Raw genomic sequence first — 20,180 nt, forward strand, 5'->3', positions numbered from 1 at the left:
TGCCATGAATGTACAACTGTACGTATTTATACTACCCTTCTTACAGACAACACTCACATGGGGACCCTACTTGTGGTTTCACATGCTGCGAGTTGCCACATCAACCTTATCAGGTATGGCTTTGTTTAATTCTTGGATAAACCAGTAATGGACTATTGAAAGTTGCTTTGACAGACTGAATAGTCTTTGTATGCTACTGGCCATTTTTTCAAAATTATGAATGAACCTGCATTTTAATCTATGAAGGTGTACTCTTTTGCCTTAGGCTTTTTTCTTTTTTTCTACTTTCAATCAACAACTCTTTAAGGGAAATAATGAACAGAAAATCCCCTTTGCTGAACACTTTGTTCCCCTTTTTCTCCATATGTAGATAGGGTGGTGTTGGCAAGGAAAGATGTCAGCTTTCTATTAAGTTTTGCAGGGAATGATTTTGTGTGATGTTATTTAAAAATAATGCTGTTTGGATAACTAAACTAGCCTTAAACTCACTGCATAGAAGTTTATTCAACTTGTGGACCTCATAGAATTTTCCGGAGTGTTAAAAGTGCTTGTCCTAGTCTGTGTTCTTCCCAAAGTATAAAGTATCTCTATTGGTTGGGTTGGGTTTTTTTTACAAATACTGTGGAGTTTCTGTCATTGTACACCTCATTTTGAATATTTAAAAAAAAACAAACTATTGGCAGTTTACTAAATAATCTATCCTTATTTTTAGAAACACTTTTTTTCTCTAGTATGCAGTGTAATTCTTTTTCTTGTCATATCTGTTCTTCATACACAAAGGCAGATATACTTGCCTTTTTTCAGAAGTCCTTCATGAATTTGAAGATTAGTACTTCCTTCTTCCCACTTCAGTTTTGCTTCTTGTATTTGTAATTTGGACTGTTGGGGGTTTTGCACAGCACTCTGGATGTTAGGGTATCTATAAAAATAGCTATTGTGAATATTCATTGAAGCAGCCAATTGCTAACTTGTAACTTGTTTTCCCTCAAGGTGACAAATTTGTTTGTATCCTCAGGGCAAATTTGCAATTTGCAGTGCAATATATTTGACTTCTTTCTTGCCTTTACTCAAGAGCCAGTGCTGTAGCCATCAGCATGGTAAAGAGACTGACTGACACAAGCCCACTTGTTCCATGTGTCTGATGGTGTGCTGCCTGTTTGGTAGTGCCTGCTTGGAGTGTCCAGCTTGAAAAATGAGACAGCTGAAACCTAAATACTTTATTAATCCATTAGTATGCAACACAGGACGTTGTTAAAACTGCTATTGACTCAAATTGTGCATGTGTAAGTACCTCTCTAGTTTCGTGGTACCATTAGACTGAAATGCCAGTACAGTTGTATCGATGTATTTTTGTTTAATTTTCAGTTAAAGTTCAGTTAGAGGTTTATCCTTTAACTGATCCCCTAGCGAAACAGACCTAGATCCAAAGCTGAAACTAGTAGAATTCAAACAAACACTACCACCATTTAGATTGTCGTTGATTTCCATGTCCTTCTTTCTGTTATTTATCTTGAAGAACAATTATTAGTATCTTGAGCTAATAATTACATGTGAAGTAGGTTAGCCGAGCAGATTTTGGTTTTGTCTTTTGAGTCAAGTGGGACTATGGAAAACCATTCAGGAAAGAGGATACCTTTTAAAATAAAATTGTGATTCAAAATTTTCTTATAATTTTAAGTAAATCTCTCTTTATTTTTTAGTGTGTGATTTCCTTGGGGAAAAGATTGCATCTGTTCTGGGAATAAGCACACCAAAATACCAATATGCCATTGATGAGTATTACAGAATGAAGAGAGAGGTATGTATGTGAGATAGGACTCTAACATTCCTTTCCTCCCACACTGCCTTCCCTGCTATTTAAAAAAAAAAATAAAAAAAAAAAATTCCAGCATTAAAATGAAATTTTGGAACCTCTGTTCCAGCTTGCCTTCAGTTTTCATTTGCTGCATGATTAATGCTTGCTTATCCGTCTGCCTTTACTCACCAGTTCATCATTCTTAGAACTGGCTGGGTGCTGATCACTGCTCTATGTATTTCTCTTGGACAATCCACTTTCAGGTCAATGGTGTGAGAAAGCTGGATGGAGCAGTTACTGGACACTGTAAAGGGGCCGCTGTGAGGCACATACTTTCCTTCTCTAAACCTTGGTCAACGAAGTGTTGAGGGTGAATTGAACATGATGCTACCATTTGTTGTAAACCATAAATGGAAATGACTGATAGGTAGCCAGTGCTTTATGCAAAATAAAAACCATAATAATTTTCATTTGGAGGAGATGGGAAACATATTTAGAGCTTTACTACTTTTTTTCTAATTTTTGGTAGTTCTTTATTATTAAGAGCTGAAAAAGCCTGAGAGAAGGTAGACCCATCAGTATTGCTGTTGACTAAAAACTGCTTATCTAGACACATGACATTTTCTCTTTATTTAACATAGTTTAATCCTTCACTTCTGGTGATTTATTTTTTTCTCATACTGGCAATTCTGGAATATACCTCATCTTATGATCAACTAGTGACCATTTTCTAGTGGGACAAATGTCCTTGTCCTGTCATAGGAACTGGCATACTCTTACAGAAGGACTAAGTGAATGTAAGTAAGTGGTAAATAGTAAATAGTAGCTTGCAAATCTGGCTATTTTTAGGAGGAAGAGGAGGAACAGGAAAACAAGTTGTCAGAAGAAGCAGAAAGACAGCATCAGGAACAGCAGAACAAGCCACACGCAGAAGCTCCTGTCCAGACAGACCAGCCTGAAGCAACAGCATGCACTTCATTCATGAATGTGAACTTTGAAAATGAGGGAGCTTGCCAGTCCATTGGGGAAAATAAACAAGATGTAGTTCCTGTCCCTCCTTAAGCATAAATGTCTGTATAATGTAGGAAATAAAAGTGTCAGGTGCCACAATCTGGCTAGAAGGAGCAGGAAAAATAGGGTTATATTTGTTCAGTGAAATAAAACTTACTGCATTCTTATTGATCAGGAGAGAGCTAAGCCCCGTCTGTTCAGTCTGTCCACCTAATACGGGGTGAGGCATTCTGCCAGACTGGCACTTCAGTTAGAACAAAAATTGCACTACAAACATTTGATCAAAAATGGAATGTGTGAGCTAGTTTCTGTGTAAAGCAAGTAAAAATTACTTTTCTTTCAATTGCTGTGTCTCTTAACACCTGTGGATGCAGTGCCGTTCCCCACTTCTCAACAACTGTTTCTGATTTGCACAGTGTTTGCAACTCAGCTCTCTATGAATAGATTAATAGGAATCAATATCCTGTAACTCCTAAGTCATTCTAACTGTCTGATTTCCCCTATTTATTGTCACTGTTGTATGCATGTATCTTTTTTCCATTGTTTAACACAAGAGATAATGTCAGATTTAATGTTAATTATATGTAAGGGTCCACTAACTTCTTTTTTTTAAATTTAAAAAAAACAACACCTTGTGGCTGTGAACACCCTTTAGAAGTTATTAACAAGTACTAGCCCTCTTTGAGGCTAATAGTGCTCAGCTGCTCCATTCAGTGCTGTAGCAAAGTACAGAACTATCATCAGTGTAGGATATTCTTGCTCCAATAAGAGACCCACCTGCTTGAATACTTCACATGCTCTGAATGGTCCTGGGAAGCCTTGCTAAATTATACTGAATGTACTGGACACTGTGCATGGTACCAATCTAGAACTATGAAAACTTTTTTGGATGTACATTACCTGAGTCAGTATACTTGATAAACCTAAACAGATCATTTGCTTGTTAAATTACTATTGCAGATGTTTTCTCCTCCCCCCGCCACATAAATAACTAAAAATCACCTTATACTTCCTTTATCGTAAATAAACAAAACACTTTCTTGCAATACTGCAACAACAGTAATATTAGTTGTTGTCAAAAGTGAAGTGGAGGTAGCTCCAGAGCTTTCAAGTAGTCCCAAATACCAGTTAAGGCAGTTTTACTGCAGCGACTGTCATTCTGCTTGTAGCTTTTAGAAGGTGGAAGGTTTGTGACAATTGGATGTCAGTGCCCCAATCACTTTCTATAGGGAATCACTGTAGAAAGGAGCAGAGAACCTGCACTAATTACCATGTGAAACACTACTTCTGTCCTTGAGATTTCTGAAAAAGATTTAAAAGAGTCGTCAGTGAAGTTTTGTGTTGGTTGCATTGCATGTCCCTGGCCTTGGTCCTACTACCAACTAAGAAGTCCGACGTCGTATCAGAGGCCAGGTAACTTGGGTATTAGTTTCCAGAGTTCAGTTAGGTATTTCAGACATTCTGCCTGAACTAGTGTCCTGTAGAGCACAAATTCTTTCTCCTGTCATCTGCCCTCAGCACTCCAGCATGACAGAAAATCTCCTGAGGATTTAATCATCAGCTCTATTCCATCTGTTTTGATAGTCTGTTCTTTGTCTTCTTTTGGAATTGTAAGACAGAGGGTTTTGACAGCTGTGTAAAACCATTCCTTAGCTCTGAACATCTGCAAGGGAGAGCTTAGTTCAACACCTGGGGAATACACAGAAGAACAGCTAGTTGGGAGTTCTTATACTGTCAAAGACAGAAAGCCTCAAGAGTAAAACCTTTACAGCTGAAGGATGCTTTGCTTTTCTGCCAAGAAATTAATGTCGGTTTTGTTGCTTTTTTAAATTTTTTTGCCTCTCTTCCTATGTGTTGCCTCAGAAATTCACTGCCTTGGGTTTAAACTTCTTTATATAAAATACTGTATTACTCACTGTGCCTTAACTTAATCCTTCCTTCAGTTTTTAGCAAACTGTATGAAAGCAGTTACTTTCATAATGGTTTTCTGTAAGTGCATTAATTGGTTATTTTGTATTTAATATAATTTTTTAATTGGAAGTTGGCTATGACTTTTCCTTTAAAACTGGTCTTCAAAACTTTATGCCTACACACACGGGAGCATGTGGCTGTTCTCTGTTTCCATCTTTACTGAGTCACACATCCTGGTAGAATATTCAAGCACTGACATTGGAAAGATCACACTACCCCCATCCCTTCCTTACAGTCTCATGCAGCACTTGTTAATGTACTGTCTTCAGCACCACCTCGAACTAATAAATAATGTAGGATTGCAACCACCTCTGGCCTTGAGCTATTGTAATTTTGAAAGTCAAAACATTTCTACAGCTTTGTTGAAGAGAGCATCACTGCTTTAACTATCGCCGTAACTCAGCTGTACAATTAATTTAAATTACATAAAATACTTGCAAGGGAGGTCAAGTTCGTGAAAAGGCTTTATACATGTGTTTGGATTAATTTTAACTGGACCTAAAGCTACTGCAGTTTTGTTTCTGTTCATGAACCTCTGAAGAAATCTGTAACTGTTCAGTCAGTTCAACAGTTACTTACCCTTCAAGTGTCTAACAGAAAGCTGGACATTTATACAGGAAAAAAAAGTTCTAAAATCTTCATGTCTTACTGAGGACTTTTCCCTTTACAATAGAATGCTCAACAGTGTTATCATTAGAGGAAGCCATTCAGAATGCAGTGGGAAGCCTGGGATGGCTGAATGGGTACAGGCCAGTGCTGAAGGTACCAGGAATCATATCCTTACTTTAAGGGTAAATTCACATTTAGAATATGGTATTCAAATAAGAATAGGGCTTGGTACATGGGGAAGAAGTCCAAAAACATTTATTAAAAAAAAAAAAAAGCAGTAATTTTTACCTCTTGAACAACACTTGATTTTTTATTTCAGAAACCAGTTCTGCTGTTCTGTAAGTACCACATTTTAAATTATATGGGGGGAGGGAGATAAGGGAGGAAGGGGAGTAAAACGCAAGAGCCACTGGTTGACATGATGAGTGTTTCCAGCTTCCAAGAGTTGCTGCATCGGTTTGAGAGTCTCTATGGATACAGTCTGCTCCTGTTCAAAGTCACGTATCATCAACATCAGCAGTGTTGTCATTATCACTTGCCACAAGGACCTCTCTGTTCTCGTATGTCCAGAACCCATTCAGATCAATTAGAATGCTGGTAACAGTGTCTCCTTGGCTGCTATTGATTAAGTCTTGAAGAGAGATTTTGTAAGGATCCTTAGGCTTCACCATATCAAATATTTCATCCTATGAAAGAAAAGTAAAAATTGAGAGGGGAAAGAACCCCCAACACATTAACGAGCAGAATAATGGCAACTTCATGTCATACGTAGAATGATCTTTGGGTAACTAGTGCCACCCACACTGATTTACAAAGAAAAGAAGCTGTTAAAGTCCCTAACTATTTAAGATACAAAGCACAATAACTGGCTACAGATAGGAGCAGTGTGCTCAGCTCCCACATCTCAAAATCTGCTTTTCTGGGGAGGCTTTGGCCTCCAAGTGGCAATTTGAAACTGTTTACTTGTATGAGCCAAGTATTACAGAAACTCTTGTACTCTTTTTTTTTTTTTTTTTTTTTAAGTACTAAAACTGCTAGGTATAAAGTAGGCAATAATATAGACAGTTTTAAAGACAGGGATTTTCTTAGTCACCAGGCCCCCACCCCCCCTTCCTGAGGTATGATCCTGAGCCATAAAATAGACATATCAAGTATCTTCAAGTGTACGGCACAGCAACGTGTATTTAACAGCCACTTTGTCTATTAGTAAGGAAACTACTAGAACAGTTGCACACCAGATTTCTTAAAGAGCAACTGCTAAATAGACATTTTCAAACCTATGAGCAGGACAAGTCAGATCATTGCTACTACTTTGCAAGTAAATATACAGCAACCTAGAAACTATAATATAATGAGCTAGTAATGAAATGCTTATTAAATATTTCACGTCGTTCTCTATTCAGTAAAACTAACCTTGACGTCCTGAAAAGAAACAGGTTCTTGTCCATGGATTTTCATTTGTTCCTGAATAGCCTAGAAAAACAAAAGTTATGAACAGATAGTGCAGGATTACACTGGCACTGTATGGGAATTTTTTAACGCTTCTGCACCTTAAGCTGCATAGCCCTGTTACAAAGCATTCATGGTCCAGCTTGCAATCAATTCTTTTCCACAAGTGAGGCAGGGGTGAGTTAAGGCACAATCAATGATGCACGCCTCTAGGTTCACTGTTCTTAGTATGATAGAATCCAACTTTGATTATGACCAGTGCTGGAGCACCCTGCAAATTGGATGTGCAGGCACTCGAATATTATCACTCAAAGCTCAGGACAGTAGTACACTCAAATCAGAAGGTTCAATTTTCTGACTAAGTGTGAAATACAGACTTGGGAAAGAGAAAGGAGAAGACCTCCAAAGGTCCATTCCACCCTAAATTATTTGATGGTTCCAAGGCACAAAAAAAAGGGCTGTGGGCATTTTGGTTTTTTTCATTTGTTAACAAAAAAAAAAAAAAAAAAAAAAAAGAAATAAGAGAAAAACCTTTCCTTTACAGAAAATATCTTCCAGGTAGGAAGTCTTTTTTTTACAAAAAAATGGTTGTAAATGGTTGTAAAAAATGGCTGTAGTCACTATCAAAGTTCATGTCCAACTGGACACTTATTACAATATAGAAATGATGCGGATATAAGATTATGCCTTGAGCAGGCAGGAATGCTTTGCCTGATGCGATGAAAGAAGCAGGTACCCTGTTCATCATACGGCCAAGTACAGTAACACTGTTTATTCTTGTAGTTATAACACCAAGATCCACTTAAAGAAAATTGAAGTGCTTGTCTCTGTGTCTAAATAGACAGCCTTGAAGGGATCTTTTACATGAAAAAAGCATCACACTCATAACTCAGTCTAAGCCATCCACAGCAAAAATACTATTTTACTGTATGACACTTCCCTTCCCAACATACCTTAGGTATCTATTAAAAAAACTAAGACCAAACAAGAAAACATCCATCCCCCCATCCCAAACCAAACCCACCAGAAGCCAGAAAACAGAAACAAAAAACCACTCACACACAGGCAAACCACAATTTGGAGAAGGCCTTCCAAGCTTTAGGCTAATATTAGCAGCAATTTTACAAAATTAAGCTTGTTTTAAATTTATTCTGGGAGCAACAGATAAAAATACAGAGTATGAAAAATGCAAAAAGATTTTTGCAATCAATATAGTGATTGAAAAAATCCCACAGCTGTACAGGCCCATCACTGCGTTTCATTATTTTTATTCCTTCTACTGAATTTTAGGATTACAGTGGAAATTAAAGCCATGGACATTAACCAATTAGAACCATCGTAATGGATTTTAGTAAGTATCGTTAGGCCACTTTGGGACAATTTCAATTAAAATAAATAAACAGAAAATATTTTTCCTAACCAAAATCAAAACAGTTAATTTCAACTGCAGATAAATTGCTAAAAATACCTTTTGAATTCTTTCCAACTTTTGGAATTACTTTTTCTTAATATTTTAAATCTCCTTAGAAGTAGTTACTAGCCTCCCAGTGGGTACTGGTAATTTAAAGTGATTTCCTGCAGACTGCATGTAGAAGCACACAGGCTGTAACACTACAAACACAGAAAATGGCCTTCCTGTATAAAGAGACTTACCCTAAAGAAATAATTAAGGGAAAAAACATTCAGGTATCCTTTGTTCTCTATATCAAGCAGCTTGAAAATATATTGCAGAGCTGCAGGCTCCTTTCTGTTTTCTAATGCAAGCACAAAGTCCAGGTAGGTTTTATAGTCCTAAAAGTAGATACAATCATGTTTATTACAGTTTTCTTTCTAAATTGATTTTGCAAGCAGGAACTTTATAATTGGCAGCTATTTCATTGTAGGGGCTCAGTCTATTTTCTGAAAAAGGCAACATGAAATAGAAAATGGCTGCTACCACCAACACGAACAGAAATGTTAGTCGTTAATGACTGCTGACAATAGGAAATCCTGCCATTTTAAAGGTAAAACAGGATTCTAAGCATAAATCCAACAAAACATACCATATATATTTTTAAACAATGTTTAATACATCTTTAGACAGCTCAACATACCCAACAAGTGAAGAAAAGCCATATAAAAGGTTTTCATTACCACAAATTAAATGTCCAGTGGCAGGTGAGCCATTACCAAGCAGAGAACTATATGGACAATTAAAGTATATAACACTTAGGCCAGAGTAGGTCCTTTGTTAAATCAGGTGGTAGAAGCATTAGCAGACATCACAAGTATCACACTTTTCTTTTTCATTAGTACTGATTTTTGGTTTCCTGCTCAAGATCTAGCTGTGACAAGGACAGAAATCCTTCAGGCCTATGTATATAATAACTCTCTCTACCTTAAACACCAGAGACTTGTGCTGCCATTCAGGGTGAGCTTGACAGAAGGGGAGCATGGGCTGGCAGCAGCTTCACCAAGGACAACAGAGGGAACGCAAAATGCTGCATCTGAGGAGGCATAACCCCAGTACATGCTGGGGATGACTAGGCAGAAAGCACCTCTGCACAGACAGATGTGGAAGTCCTGAGGGGCAACAAAAATGAACACCCGCCAGCAATGTGCCCTTGCAGCAAAGGCTGCTGACATCATCCTGGGCTGCCTTGGGAAGAGACTGGCTGACAAGTCGAGGAAGGTGATCCTTCCCCCCTAGTCAGCACGTCTTAGAGCACATCTGAGCACTGTCTTGTTCTGGTTTCCCCCAAACAACAGAGAGACGGACTGACTGGAGTATGTCCAGCAAAGGGCAAATCAGAGGATCCCTCACGACCTCAAGGATTCTGTGATTCTACAAAGAACTCCTAAGGCAGCAGCAGGACTCTATTTGTACTTTTATTGCTTTTAGAGTTCAGCCAGCGAATGCAGATAACAAGGTTAGCAATACATTAAGTAAAACTTTCAAAATAAATACAGGTAAAACTTCTTATTTTAACTCTAATTTAGTTAGATTTCCCATTTTTCAGAGCTATGGAAAGGTTACAACAGAAAACACCGTTGTATTTATGGAGAAGTGGATGAATTAGCTAAGTTGCACTACTCTCCAGTGTGCCACTTGTCTTTGGTTATCTTAAAAAAATTACTTGTAACTAAAAAGCACTGCTACATCTATGCATTTTTTCAACTGTATGTCACTAAATCTGAAAGATTTACCCTAGGCTGTCTGAATTTTTTGTCACCTCTGCTCTTCAAAGCAAGCAACTTGTCTTTAAGCCACATTGCAATCACCTTACTTTTAAGAAAATTAAGTCTTCTCATCTGCTGCACGGTCATTTGCATGCACAATCAAAACCAAAAGTTACTTTACCTCAAGCTCTTCTTTATTTTAAAGATACTGATTATGAGACATTTCCCATCTCAATAAGCCAAACCTTTTATATTGTCAAGAAAGTGAAAATACATGATTACCATTTCGCCATCGTAAGTTAAGCATTCCTGAAAGACACGATCCAAAAATATGTTGGTCAGAGTCCCTGTTCCATACCGGGACAGCTCTTCTTTGCTGAGCATGCCATTGTGATCTTTATCAAGGTTTAAGTACTGGCCTAGGGAGGAGATATAGAGGGCAAAACATAACATACCTATATTAGCAAATAACTGTTCCAACAAAGAAAGAAAATGTAGCACTTTTTAAACATTTATTTAATTTTCATCATAAATTTAAAGCATTTAAGTGGGAAAATGCTAGATCCACAATAATATTCATACACCACCACAAAATGAGCACAGAACAGGGAGGCAGGGGAATAAGGATTCCGATAACGGTGTTTATAGTTCTGCTCTAGGCTCAAAAGCAAAGGCTGTGTATACAGAGAAAGGAGCAGAAGGCTAAGAGTGTATTATTTTAAGCAGATCTGCTGTAAGCATGAAAAAAAAGTTAAAGGTGATACAAAAGCATGAATAGAATAGCCAAAAGATAAGGTTACAGAGGCATCTTGTACCTTGTGCAAAAAGCACAAAAGGAGAGAGGATAAAACCACAGTAAACAGCTCCAGTGGAGAGCCAAAACTGTAAATATAGTCAGGAATGTATACTGAAAGGATGGCTACAGGAGTTGAAAGGACAAGTTCTTAGGAGGGTTTAAAGAGACAAAAACAGAGGAAAAATAAGACTAAGAATGCAACTAAGTCATCCAAGGCAGAGAGGAGAGTAAAAAAATGAGGGTGGGAGGAGGAAAGCATACATATGCAAAGGCACCTACCATAAACTCTTAATGCAGAAGGAGCAGAAAACCAATTTGTTTCCTGACTTTCTTTAGAAAGTTCTTCATCCCTTAACTAAGTGAAACACAAAGTTAGAATTCAGAAAGAGTAAATAAAAATACAATACTATATGCTAAGAGAACTTTACCTCCAGTAAGTCATCTAGGAAGCTGCAAGCTAAAATATCCTGTATCTTTATCTTTCCTGCAGCAAGAAAAGGAAAACAAATGTTAACAGTTGCGCAGCCAACGGATCCATTTGACTGTTCTCATTTAGGTGGTTCTACTTAAAAAGAAATAATCTGAGCATAAAGAAGTCTTTTTAAAAAACCTAAACCAAAAAAAAATTAACTTCTAACATCAAGGATTAGGCTGCAATTTAAGAGATAAAATTAAAAAAGCTTTTAAAACAACTAATAAAACTAGCCTGATGTTGGCAGAACAGGTGTTATCCTGAAGCCTTAAAAGCCAAAAAACTAGATTAATGTAAAATAAAAAATGCAAAGGAAGCACACTTAAAACATATGTTGGAGTAACAGTCTCTTAAGTGATGGGATATTTTCACGTCTTCAGAAGCTACAGATGTGACACAAAGCTAAGGTGGCAGAATGCACTTCTGCTGGTGCAGCTTTGACTGCTGCATCAACACTGCACAAAGAGCTGTGCTAAATAATGGCATTATAACTTCACACACACCCTTCCCTACCTGTTCATCCTTACCTCTGCCAGAGGTAACTTCCCACACAACTCTGCCATCTTTGAGTGGCACAGCTAGATCTTGAAAACACATGGAGTGACTGAAATCAGGGCATATGCAAAGCAAACTATCATCTGAGGGAGCTACATCTGAAATAAGAATTAGCAGCCCAAACTGCAAACCTTTTCTAATGAGTTTACATGGTGCACACACATTTAATCACAGCAGAAACACATAAAATTCTTGAGCATTTCCACAGCTCTGCAGATGGTCCATCAAGCAGTTCTGTTGTTAGTTACTGTGTTTTCTATTCACACTGTACACTTGTAAAATTAGCTACTGCTAATGATGCATTATGATGAAACAATACCTTATTTGTCAGTTTCTATGAGACAACTCTATAGTACTACAACTGATGGGCAACTCATGGAAATTAATTAGCTGTGGATGTAGATTACGAGACCCACATAGAGACTCATGGTCTTCAGCGGAGATTTGTCTTCAAATACAAGATTGCTACAAAAGCCTACAAGGACAACTACATACTACTTTGAAAACACAAGTAGCTTCAGTGGAAACATTTTAAAAGTGAAAATTCTCCCATATATTTAGAATTTTGAAGTCTACCTGTTCTGAGAGGATCCAGAAAGAAGAAGAACTTTCTAACTGCTGTGCAGACATAGAAGGAGTAAAAAGATTTTTCTAAACCATCCAGCTGTGGCAAAGTAGGGATGAGTTCCAAAATATAGTTTTCTAAATCCTGCAGATTTAAGAAAGAAAACAAGCTTTCAACACTACTATGATTGCATGTTTGCTATATTCCACCTGGCTTTCAACATTTTGTTAAAAATACAATCTGCAACAATGCTGGGAAGAGCATGAAAGCAGGCAAAAAAACTTCTGTCTCCATGCAAGAAATCCTAGGTCATATGATACATGTGATGCCATGACTGAAACAGTCTACAAATCAAGCAGAATGTTCACAAGGTAGATGGTATTTATAGGTAAATATAAATGCATTCAACTGTACCTTTACCAAATACCAATGCAAAACTCCTAGCTTATCCTATTGCTGAATACTATTGAATAGATATTTTTAAAATAGAGTAGTAACTAGAACCTTCTTATTTATTATATAATATTAACTCCTGTTAGAACAGGAGAATAATGCATTGAGACAGATTCCTGTCATCCTTTTTTGTCATTTCTGTTATATCCTACTAAATCTAGTAAAATGCTAATGACATGAAACCTTGATATCTATCATCTTTTTTTCAGAGAATTACCAGATGTTTAAAAAGGCTATTAGCACTCTCCCCACCAAATCTGTAGAATATAGATTGTTATTTATCCAAACAAATAACAAATATCCAAACAAATCTGGCGTGCCCACCCCAAATCTAGATTACGATATAATCTTTTATATGATAAGACTAGAAGAAAATCCCAGCCTTTCATATGGTCTGTCATTTGAGCAAAGACAGACAGCTAATCAACAATTTACTTACTGATTCTCTGAGGTAGCCCTGTCCTGCCACGTCATATAAACTGAGACCTATTCTTGTCTGATGAAGCCATACTGTAAAACAGAACACAAAATTGCAATGCAAGAAACCTAGAGGGTTTTTGAAGCCTCATCAAAATCTGAAGCTTTCCTAAAGGCCACAAGGCACTGTTGGACATTAAGTGCCTCTCTGTATTCCCTGTTTTTCTGAGACTTAAGCAAAGCCATGATTATGTACCAGTCCTGCTTAGAAATGCATTTCAGTCTCTGAGCTGTTGGAAAGCCCTGGTGATACATGGTATGCAGTGGGCAAGACTGCGCTGTAGTAACTAGGTGTGAGAAACAGCTTAGCAGACACCACACTGCATCTGGTACATGAAATACATGGATTTGTTCTCTCTTGATGACCTAGTGATGTGTAGCAGTGCACGTTTACTGCATCAATAACAGCTGTACAACGTCATATACAGACTTCCTGTCAGACTGCTACAGCCCTGGTGCAGCACGAGATGTTGCAGCTACAGCCAGAGGTCCTGCCCTCTGTTAGGAGTTACAATAGGACGATTAGAATAGCACGAGCAACTATTTTTGCCATGAGAAGGCACAGTAATCAGGCAATCTACAGGACAATGTGCTTGAGGCCATTGCTAAAGCACAGTAATGGAGATGTTGTAGAGATTAGGCATAAAAACTATTATTCACACTTTCCACGTTAAATTTAACTTCCATTTTATGAAGAAACTGTTCAAAAGTTTCTCTTATGAAATACGAGCTGTGGTTCATACCAATATTCTTCTCTTCAAAGTAAGTGTCAAAGTGGACTAAGCATCTTGCTCAGCGATGACAGAGGTTGTACTGTGAGGCTGTTTCTTTGTTGGCTCACGTGTAAAGGTAAGTCCATCACACACCCTCAAGTGATTCAAGACACTTTTACTAGGCTTGACTTGTTTGGACAAAGCCAATGGAGTCAACCACCTCTCCTCCTGAACGGGGAATGTTAATAGAGGCAGATGGTGCTTTGGGAAATGCTTCACCATTATTCAGTTATTAACATCACCATTCTCTCACGCCCTCCCAAAAGGACTGTGTAGATCATTAAGAATGAGGCAGAAAAGCTGTAATCCATGGACTTCTAGCTGGAGGTAGGAAGGAGAAAGACAGATGCTACATGTTCAGCACAAATACATGAATACACACAGGTATTTCTGAAAAATTTAACAAGCATACAAAAGAAAAACCTCAAAAGCTCATTAATGAGTTCAGCTGGTTAGATGACACCATAACACACCCAAGGCACAGCAGCTTAAGGTTTCTGAAGCTCAGGGTGATTTTGAAGCTCTTCCCTGCTGCAGCTCCACTCTGCAGACAGACCCTCTGCTGCCTGAGCTTTCTCAAAACAAGGTGTGACGCAGGACTGCACTGCCCCAGGTTGGAACAGCTCGAGCAGCTGGAGTAACTCCCTTCATCATCTGTTACTTTCCATTTCTTTCAGTTCCACACTGAAGAACATTTATCAGTAAATACAGATGGAAACCACTAATTCCAATCTAAAGTAAAAACTGAAAGCTCCTACAGGAATTTAAATCTTTTCTTCCTTTAATACCTGGTGTGGTCTTTAGTCCTCATACAGAACCCAATACAACTGGTAACAGAAATTATCTCAGGTACTGCACAGACATGCTACTGGGCTAACTTTCTTAGGTAATTCCAGTGCTGTAAGCTAGCAAAAAATAAGGATCTTTATTCAACTGACCAAGAGGGGCTTGCACACAAACACTGCAATGAGACCTGTATTGGCCTGAGTCTGCAAGTTAAATTTGAGATGGGACATGAAAAAGGCTCTGAATTTGGTGTTGTGGGGCTGTGTTTTGTTTGGGTTTTGTTTGTTTGGGGGTTTTTGTTTGGGTTTTTTTAGGAAAAAAGTTACCATAAATACACAAAACTTTAAAACTTCTGGGTAAAACAAATTAAATAAAGAGCTCTGAAAGAATCTCTGTTGTGTCATCTCAGTTGGCCTTTTTGAAATGCATACGATTTCCACAGACTTCTTGAAAAATGTCTTATCTTGCAGCTTTTGGTTTTGCTGTTTGTTGCAAATGTGCTTATTACTCCTTTCTTGTATACTCTACACATCTACTCACCAGGTTTCCTGCTCAACACATCTCTCATCCCTTGCACCACAAGATTTTAAGTTAAACGAGCTGAGCTGCTCTGCGGAAAGGTGCCACTCTCCCCTCCTGAAGGCTCTACCAGACTGAAGAACACAGTAGCCTGGGGACAAGGCAGTGAGGTAACCTTCCTTTCTGCTAGGCAGCCTCATCTTTTTAAACAAGATCTCATGCAGATTTAAAAAAAAAAAAAAGCATTTTTAAGCACAAGTGGTTATTTATAATAAAAAATAGCTGAAAATATGGTAAGGCTATAGTGACAAGCACAAGAACATATTCACATACTTGACAAACACAGTTAGAAGGCACAGACAACACCACTATGTAGAAGAAAAAAGGGCCAAGTCTGTCTGCCAGACAGACAGATCACAGTGGTTAGGATCACTCTTGCCACAGAACTTCACGGTTTTGCTCTTTACAGTCAAGCAAATCGGAATGACAACATATAACAAACAGATCAAGGATATCTCTGGCTGAGAGGAGAGGTGGATTTCAGAAGCAGGGTGAACTCTGACATCCCTAATAACCAGAAAAAATTCCCAAGCCTCCAGGAAAACAGCTTGAGCAATCTAGGGCTAGATCTCAGTTCTGTTGAAGGAAATAGCAAGGAATTAATAAAGCTTAAAATAGCCTTGAAAATAAAACAACTTCTCATTAACACAGGGTAAGCATCAACTAACCTTTTCGCATGACATAATTGAAAAACTGCATGATAGATATCCTCCCATAAGGATCATTGTGGAGTAATTTAGCAAAGATCTTAGCTGTGAAGAACTGCCTGTAAAACACAAACACAAAGCTACTTCTGTACATCTGATTACACTGCACTGATGGAGCCAGCTACAGTATCAAAAAATTATGGACACTTTTCAACAATACAGAACATGTTCTGTGCATTCAAAGATGTTAATTTGCTACACTACTGCTCATCAAGTGGGATCCTACCAAATAACAATGGTAAACTCAATAAAAAGCAGCTGCCCATCAGACTCTTCAGTGATGTGGAAGTTTTGAGAGCTTTCATTCAATTTAGTTTTTCTTTAGTACAAAATATTCGGTGGCTTTCAATCTTCTACAATCATATGCACATAAAAGGAACTGCCAATACTGAGAACTAACCTGCTTCTGCCCAAAACTCCATCACAAAGCTATGTGCACAACAGCAGCCTCCAACACGAGCATAGAGAGGGAATACACAAGCTGTACACACAACATCTGGTAGGAGATTTTCCATCAGAAGGTATTAGGGAAAGTCTGGCAATATCACTGGGGACATGAATTCAAGTACAAAATGTGCTGTTTACTGGCCACTAACAACGTAACAATGCTCAAGCTGATAAGATTTTATTCTTCAAAAGGATGCAGTACCCCTCTTGTAGACATCTCTATCAAAAGTCCCCTCACAGATGTAGGGCAATACATCTTTGCAAGGATGCAAAGCTACTATTTCATCAACAACTCCAAGGACATGATTTTATCTAACCATTAAACTGTTTCCATCTATTTTAGCAAGTAAAAGTTACAGCAGCACTTTACCCAAAGTTTATCCAAACTAAGTATATATAAGAGAAGAAAGCCTTACTTGCATTTAGTTCCAGCTTTTTCACCAACTTTCAAGAAGTTCTCATAGTTGATCATTGCTTCTTCCCCAATCATTGGTGGTGTCTGATGTTTGTCCAGCAGAAACCACAGATTCTTAGAAGGCAATTATATTGGGTTGAGAATACATTTCTCAAGAGATGTCAAAGTGCTTAAGACAGAAGATTTAAGAAATGCAGGAAAAATAGTTTTGCTGCGAGGGTATCTCGGTTCATCAGTACACACTGTCAGTTGAGTCAGAAAAACAGTTAAGTGGTATTTCCACTACTATAAACTGGTGTTAAACACACATCCTCTCTCTCACTCATTACAATCTCTAGGGTCACATCCTGCTTCTCTTTGCACTGCAGTAAACTCAATCATCTTTGAAGTCTCTCTCAGTCATACACATAAGCAGAACTTATTTCTTCTGGGCCAACTAGGGAAATTGTTCGAATGTAGAAAACCAGAAGCCACTGATTTAGTCCTCATATTCATCATAGCAAAGAAGATTTACACTGACATTACCAGCCCAAGCCAATACAGCACTTCACCCTTAGCTAGTACTTCACAACCAGCCAACATGCCCAAATAAAAAGCACCTTACCACAAGATTCTGTGGACAGACAGGAGATAGTCAAACTCTGCAGAAAGAATCCTTGTCAGAAGGCATTATGAGACAAAGAAAATATTTTCCTACCTGCAGCTCTTCATTATCCAACAGCTCTCTACTTTTTCTTTGCAGAAAGACCGCTCTGGATTCTTCTCTTAATTTCTGAAGCAAGACTTCATCTTCAGCTGGCAGCTGAAAACATTGCAGCACTTTAACTTTCTGTACAGTGGTACCATTCAAAAACTACACGTTTAGCAAGTCCTGACTCCCACACTCTTACAAAGCTGTTTACTTGACAGACAATAATGACCTATCTACCACAATGTTACATGGTACCTGCTTCTTCTACAGGGGTATCACTCGCATAGTGTACAAAACTACTTCAATATTTAAGTATTTACTTAAATCAGGACATCTTTAACATAAGAGATACCTCATACCTAATAACCCATCCTGTAAGCACTTTCCCACAGCTGCAAGACAGGAGGTCTCACACATAAAAGACATTTACTACTGTATTTTTACTCAGGAGAGGGCAGCCCTTTCTATTTGTGGTAGGCCTGACTCTCAAAAGTGCGAATGTCTACTAGGCTTGTGTTGTCCAGGAAAACAGGTAGAGGAACACTCAGTATGAAAGCTCTTCTGATGTTTACATGCAAAACTACCTGACCTTGGATGGCTGCATAAGTACTCATCAACTGAAACATAAGTACTTGAGAACTGAATTGGAAGAAAGTCATGATCCTGAGGAATATGGGTCCTTACAAGTTAGATAGGGGCTGAGTAGCCAAGCTGTTAAGTGAAAGCAACATGAAGACGTCAAACTTGTGCTCCCATATTCCCCCATCCCAATCTGGTTCACCTAACATATGCTACCAGACCAAGCACTTCTGCTGGATGATGCAAGCAACAGACCCACTGGAAGACCAGTGACCCACCATTTTCATGAAGCAGCATCCCAGTCTGTCTCAACATAACCAGGAAGGTACACATTTATAACACTGGTATGTCAAAATTTAGCTGAACCAGGAAGTTTCTCTGAAAAAGAAACAGGACTTCCTATCTTCAGTAAACAGCCAAGCCTGATCACCAAACTATTTAATGGCCTTTGATGAGATGGTCAGCAATTATTTGAAACTGCTGAAATCCACAATTGTACAAAAGAAAAAAATATGCTTAGCAATTCATATCATTCAGATTTCAATCTACTTAAGCTTCTGAAGCTTAAGTATCCCTTTGAATAACCACAGCTTTATTTATACGACAGAAAAGCTTCTTGTAATGTTTATCTGAATACCTCACTTACCCTGTAGTAAAATCGTGGTATGTTTGTGTATGATGTATTGCCACTTTTTCTTCCTCCTTTCCATTCCATGTAGTATTTTGTAAATAAATCCATTTCTTCATCTTTTAGCTCTTGTTCACTCTTTTTGGCTGATTAACACAGAAAAGAATTTTCGTATTGTACTCTAGAGATTCTAACATAACAAGGAGCTGGAAGAAAGGAGTTAATGCTGAGGCTTACACAGCTATGCTGTTTAGCAACACAAGTATTAGGTTGAAATGAATGGAGCACAGGCCCATTATGCAAATGATATAACAGATACATCGAATGTGTCAGATATACACTGTATGTGAGTATCTACAAAGCACTTCTTTCAGTAACTACACACGCCTGATTCTCTGGACAGCACCTGGTTGCAACAGACACATGGTTATGCCTGACTGAGCAGCAGCACTTGTGTTCTGCAGCGGTGGCACTGCCTGGGATACTGCGTACTGCGAGCAGCAGCACAAGGTCACCTTTTGCTCTGCCACAGAGAGACCCGTGGAGAAGGCTCCAGGGAGACTTTACAGCAGCCTTTCAGCACCTGAAGGGGGCCTACAGGAAAGCTGGGGAGGGGCTTTTTACAAGGACATGTAGTGACAGGAAGAGGGGGAAGAGTTTTAAGGTGAAAGACGGTAGATCGAGATGAGACATCAGGACGAAATTCTTTCCTGAAAGGGTGGTGAGACACCAGGGCTGCCCAGGGAGGCTGTGGCAGCCCCATCCCTGGCAGTGCTCAAGGCCAGGCTGGATGGGGCCCTGAGCAACCTGCTCTAGCGGAGGTGCCCCTGCCCACGCGGGGCGGCTGCAACTCGACGATCTTTGAGGTCCCTTCCAACCCAAACCAGTCTACGATTCTCGTCCTGCACGACCCCTCGGAGGGCTCCCTTGGGAGCAGCCACCAGCCAGAGCTGCCTCAGGGGCCCGCACCGCAGCCAGACCAGCCCCCGCACGGCCCCGCAGCTGCCCGCCCGCCAGACGCTTCAGCAGCACCGCTCGCCCCGCCAGGCCGGGCCCTCCTCCCGGGGCTGCTCCCTGCGGGCGCCCCCCCCCGCACAGCGCCCCCCGCACAGCGCCCCCCGCACGGCCCCCCCGCCCCGCGGGGCACTCACGCGCGCGGCGCGCGGCCAGGCGGCCCCTCAGGCTGCCCTCCCAGTCCATGGCCCCCCCCCGGCGGGACCCCGCGCGCCCGCCGCCACGTGACCCCCCCACCGCGGCCCCGCT

The 20,180-nt window shown here is 39.4% G+C and overlaps 2 protein-coding genes across 4 annotated transcripts in view; one reads left to right on the plus strand and one right to left on the minus strand.

Annotated features, from left to right (window-relative positions):
- Positions 1-4,846, plus strand: part of LOC127385157 (signal recognition particle 54 kDa protein) — a 37,934-nt gene extending 33,088 nt beyond the window's left edge. The window contains exons 3-5 of one of the 2 annotated variants that reach the window (XM_051620635.1): positions 47-113; positions 1,701-1,798; positions 2,645-4,846. In XM_051620635.1, coding sequence (XP_051476595.1) covers positions 47-113; positions 1,701-1,798; positions 2,645-2,857 — 378 coding nt within the window. In that variant the 3' untranslated portion in view covers positions 2,858-4,846. The remainder of the gene's footprint in view (positions 1-46; positions 114-1,700; positions 1,799-2,644) is intronic. The other variant, XM_051620637.1, reaches the window with a different exon arrangement.
- A 769-nt stretch (positions 4,847-5,615) lies between these two features.
- On the minus strand, positions 5,616-20,149 carry PPP2R3C (protein phosphatase 2 regulatory subunit B''gamma). 2 transcript variants are annotated; one of them, XM_051620638.1, is made up of 13 exons: positions 20,069-20,149; positions 18,936-19,063; positions 17,717-17,821; positions 17,021-17,133; positions 16,119-16,216; positions 13,275-13,345; positions 12,394-12,526; positions 11,219-11,274; positions 11,070-11,145; positions 10,277-10,413; positions 8,489-8,626; positions 6,800-6,859; positions 5,616-6,072 (listed from the first exon to the last, which is right to left on the minus strand). In XM_051620638.1, exons 1-13 carry the CDS (start codon positions 20,115-20,117, stop codon positions 5,884-5,886), a joined length of 1,353 nt encoding a protein of 450 aa, XP_051476598.1. In that variant the 5' UTR covers positions 20,118-20,149; the 3' UTR covers positions 5,616-5,883. The 2 variants fall into 2 exon arrangements, with proteins under 2 accessions (XP_051476598.1, XP_051476599.1); XM_051620639.1 differs by lacking the exon at positions 8,489-8,626.
- Between the last annotated feature and the right edge of the window lie 31 nt (positions 20,150-20,180).

Source organism: Apus apus, chromosome 5 (genome assembly GCF_020740795.1).
Source record: "Apus apus isolate bApuApu2 chromosome 5, bApuApu2.pri.cur, whole genome shotgun sequence".
Taxonomy (NCBI): domain Eukaryota; kingdom Metazoa; phylum Chordata; class Aves; order Apodiformes; family Apodidae; genus Apus; species Apus apus.

Excerpts from the sequence above, each read along its gene's own strand:
- PPP2R3C (XM_051620638.1), bottom strand. The coding sequence starts at position 20,117 with ATGGACTGGGAGGGCAGCCTGAGGGGCCGCCTGGCCGCGCGCCGCGCG. Across the intron at positions 17,822-18,935 it reads TACCACGATTTTACTACAGG|CTGCCAGCTGAAGATGAAGT; the intron begins GTAAGTGAGGTA and ends CAATGTTTTCAG. Across the intron at positions 17,134-17,716 it reads TGGATAATGAAGAGCTGCAG|AATCTGTGGTTTCTGCTGGA; the intron begins GTAGGAAAATAT and ends TTGCCTTCTAAG.